The sequence below is a fragment of the Natator depressus genome, chromosome 2, assembly GCF_965152275.1.
Source record: "Natator depressus isolate rNatDep1 chromosome 2, rNatDep2.hap1, whole genome shotgun sequence".
In the NCBI taxonomy this organism is placed as follows: Eukaryota; Metazoa; Chordata; order Testudines; family Cheloniidae; genus Natator; species Natator depressus.
The window spans coordinates 2,762,644-2,765,994 of NC_134235.1; the positions used below are offsets into that span (position 1 = coordinate 2,762,644).

The 3,351-nt window shown below is 63.5% G+C and overlaps 1 protein-coding gene across 2 annotated transcripts; it reads right to left on the bottom strand.

The window, feature by feature from the left end:
* Positions 1 to 208: 208 nt before the first annotated feature.
* Positions 209 to 3,108, bottom strand: SCRT1 (scratch family transcriptional repressor 1). 2 transcript variants are annotated; one of them, XM_074942916.1, is made up of 2 exons: positions 2,372 to 3,108; positions 209 to 1,070 (listed from the first exon to the last, which is right to left on the bottom strand). In XM_074942916.1, the coding sequence occupies exons 1-2, from the start codon at positions 2,484 to 2,486 to the stop codon at positions 352 to 354; spliced, it is 834 nt and encodes a 277-aa protein (XP_074799017.1). In that variant the 5' UTR covers positions 2,487 to 3,108; the 3' UTR covers positions 209 to 351. The 2 variants fall into 2 exon arrangements, with proteins under 2 accessions (XP_074799017.1, XP_074799016.1); XM_074942915.1 differs by having other exon boundaries at positions 209 to 1,073.
* Positions 3,109 to 3,351: the final 243 nt, after the last annotated feature.

Sequence of the window (3,351 nt, forward strand, 5' to 3'; positions counted from 1 at the left end):
CTCGGAGAGGTGGGGCGGGGAGACCCCGCCAGGGACGGGAGGGGCTCCTGGAGAGTGCTCGGGGAGGGGGACCCCGCCCGGGAGGGGGTGGGGGGAGGGGCGCCCGCAGAGCGCTCGGAGGGGGGAGGGGGACCCCGCCAGGGACGGGAGGGGCGCCCAGAGAGTGCTCGGAGAGGTGGGGAGGGGGACCCCGCCAGGGACTGGAGGAGGAGAGGGGAGAGTGCTCGGAGGGGGGGACCCCGCCCGGGAGGGGGAGGGGCTCTCGGAGCGCTCGGAGAGGTGGGGCGGGGGGAGGGGCACCCGCAGAGCGCTCGCAGCGGGAGGGGGACCCCGCCAGGGGCCGCCCCCCGGTCAGGTCTCGCTGGGGCTGAGCGGCGGGACGGCCCCCTTGAAGCAGGCCGACTCGTAGTGCTTGTTGAGATAGGACTTGAGGGCGAAGGTCTTGCTGCAGCGTTTGCATTTGAAGTGCTTGAAGGCCGAGTGGGTCTGCATGTGGGCCCGCAGGTTGGAGCGGTCGGCGAAGGCCTTGCCGCAGTGGGCGCAGCCGAAGGGCTTCTCGCCCGTGTGCGAGCGCATGTGGCCCTGCAGCAGCCAGGGCCGGCTGAAGGCCTTGCCGCAGGTCTCGCACTTGTGCTTGAGGTCGTGGGTGAGCAGGTGCATGGCCATGGCCGGCATGGAGACGTAGACCTTGCCGCAGGTCGGGCACTTCTTGGCCATCTTGCTGTCCAGGCTGCGGTGCGTCTGCTTGTGCCGGCTGAGGTTGGAGGAGGTGGCGTAGGTCTTGCCGCACTCGCTGCACCGGTGCCGCTGCAGGCTGCGCGCCCCGCTCACCGCCTTGCGCCGCGACCGCCCGTCGGTGATGAAGAAGGCGTCCACCGCGTAGCCCTCGCTCACCGCCGCGTCCCCGTTGATGTACCCGGCCGCGATCTCCGAGTGCGGGCTGTCAGGCTGGTCCGAGTCCGGCGCGCCATAGTCCCCGTGCGCCCCCGGGTAGATCGGGTCAGGCGAGGGCACCTTGATGGCGCTTTCGCCTTCATAGACCGACGGGGTGATGTAGTCACTGATGTACCCTGCTGGGAGCGGGCGGGGGGGATGGAGCGGGAGAGACCAGAAGAGGCTTGTTAAATCATTGAGGGGCCTGGGGAGATTAGCTGGAGAGCTCTCTGGTTAATAGAGGCAACAAGCTCGTCCTGCCAGGGGCCCCCCCTTGCTTTGCCGACGGCGGGGGATGAAGTGCGCGGCGGTGAACCAGGAGCCGGCTCTCCACTGTCATGCTAATGGCCGTGGCGTTTGATGAACCTTCCCCGCCAGCCACCCTCTTCATCATTCCCCGAGATTCCCTCTCGCCTCGCCGGCTGCCGGGCGCAGATAGGCGGGGAGAGAGGGAGGCTGGGGAGATACAGGGGAACGGCAGCTCGCAGCGCTCATTAAGATTCCTCTGAATGCAGAGCGAGGACATGGCTGTGCTGCGCCCCTCCCCCCGCCCCCCGAAAAGCCCCACAGAGGTGACACCTTCCTCTCGGGGTAACCCTCAAGGTCAGGTTGGTGGCTGAGCCTGGAGACGGGGGCCCGGGGCGTGAGCTTCCCTTCCTTCCCAAGCCACTTCAGCCAATTTCCTCCCGATTATGCAACACGCTGCAGACATGCTGCAATCAACAAAAGCCAGGAGCCAGCGAAATGAGCATCCCCCCTCTCCCCCCCCGGAAAGCTGGAGCTCTCCGATCAGCGCCAGGGCTTGGGGCAGCCTCTCTGAGCCGGGGTCATGTCTAAGGGAACTTTTCACCCAGAGGTTTATTCACCTGGGGCACAACGAGTCCACTAGCACCAGCCAGGGTGGCCAGCCCCCGAGCGGGGAAGCCTGGAGGGTGCTAACAGTTGTCCTTGAACTTGTCTATCGGCAGACAAAAGGGCCTTCCAAACAAAACCATTTCTGCCACGGTGAATTCCAACTGCTCCCCCCCCCGCCGCCCCCAGCTGTGATTCCCCCCCCCGCCGCCCCCAGCTGTGATTTCTCCCCCCCCCGCCCCCAGCTGCGATTTCTCCCCCACCCCTGCACCGCCTTGGTACCTTCTTTTTTTCGAGGTCTAATTTTAGTGCCGTGGTAGGAACAGAGCGACTGGGTTGCATTAAAACGTGCAGAGTCAACAACCTCTGAGAGGCAGAGCCCTGTTCACTAGGGCTCGCCGCAGGCTGCATTCCGGGGAAGGAGGCAGGCTGCACACAGGAATGTGGTCCCCGGGTGCGTTCACACGGCCAAGCCTCCCCAGCAGAGGCCCCCGTGCAAGCAAACACGCCCGCTCTCTAGCCAGCCAGACCACGGCCTGGAACATCTATACCAGCCACATAGATCTAGATCCGATCTGCTCTTTACCCTTGTCATGGAGCCGGGAGCTGAAGTCCGTTCTAGATCTGCCGTACGAGTTCTCTAGATCCGCCGAAGAAAAATCATCGAGTTTGACCTTTTTGACCAGGAAAGATCTTGGCATGGTTTCTCACCGGGAGCGGAGAGGGAGAACCGCGGCAGCCGGCCGGTTGTTGCTGGATCAGCTATTAGAGGGGGAAAGAAACGTACCACCCCCGCCCCCGACACACACACAAAAAATCTTTAAAAAAATACAATTAGAAAAAAGCTCCTGGCGCGCTATGGCTTTGCGGCTCGCTTTAGGGGTTTGCTTGCTCAGCCGGGCAGTCCCAAGCCCCGACCCGTGCTGCGGAGATGCCCAGTCTCCGCCTGGTGCAATCAGTCCCTGTTCCAAGCCGAGATCCAGCGGCTTTGGTGCGGCAGAGGCGGCGGCTGGCTGCCCGGGCCCGTCTTGCCGACCTCCAGCGCGGCTCCAGAGCCCCCCCTGAGTTCCCGGGGTCACCAGCACAGAGCTGGCTCCTCAGACATCGCCCGCGAGTTCAGCACTGGACAGCTCCCCGCGGCCGGGAGCGGCTCCGAGCTTCGGGTCCCGGCCCCGCGTCCTGCGCCGTGCGCTGCAATTCTTATTGTTCGGCTCAGGGCCGGCTGTTGTTTCTCGCCAGCACTGGACAGCTCCCAGGCTCTGCCGCAGCCGCTGTAGAAGGTCCTGAATTTCTGAAGACTCTCGGATCAGCTGTTTGGATTTATAATGCAGCGATCAGGTGGTGGACGGAAATGGAAGCGCTTAATTTAATCCATCAAAAAAAAAAAAAAAAAAAAAAAAACCCTCCCGGGAACAGCAGCGAGACGAGCTGATTTAGTGACGCTGTTGTGAGTCGCCTCCTGCCCGGGCTTTTTGCAAGTTAGATCAAAAAGGAGAAGGGAAGTAGGGAGACCGTGGGCCCTGTTGAGGCCCAGAAGCTCGCCCCTGTCTTTGACCCCTGGGCGCT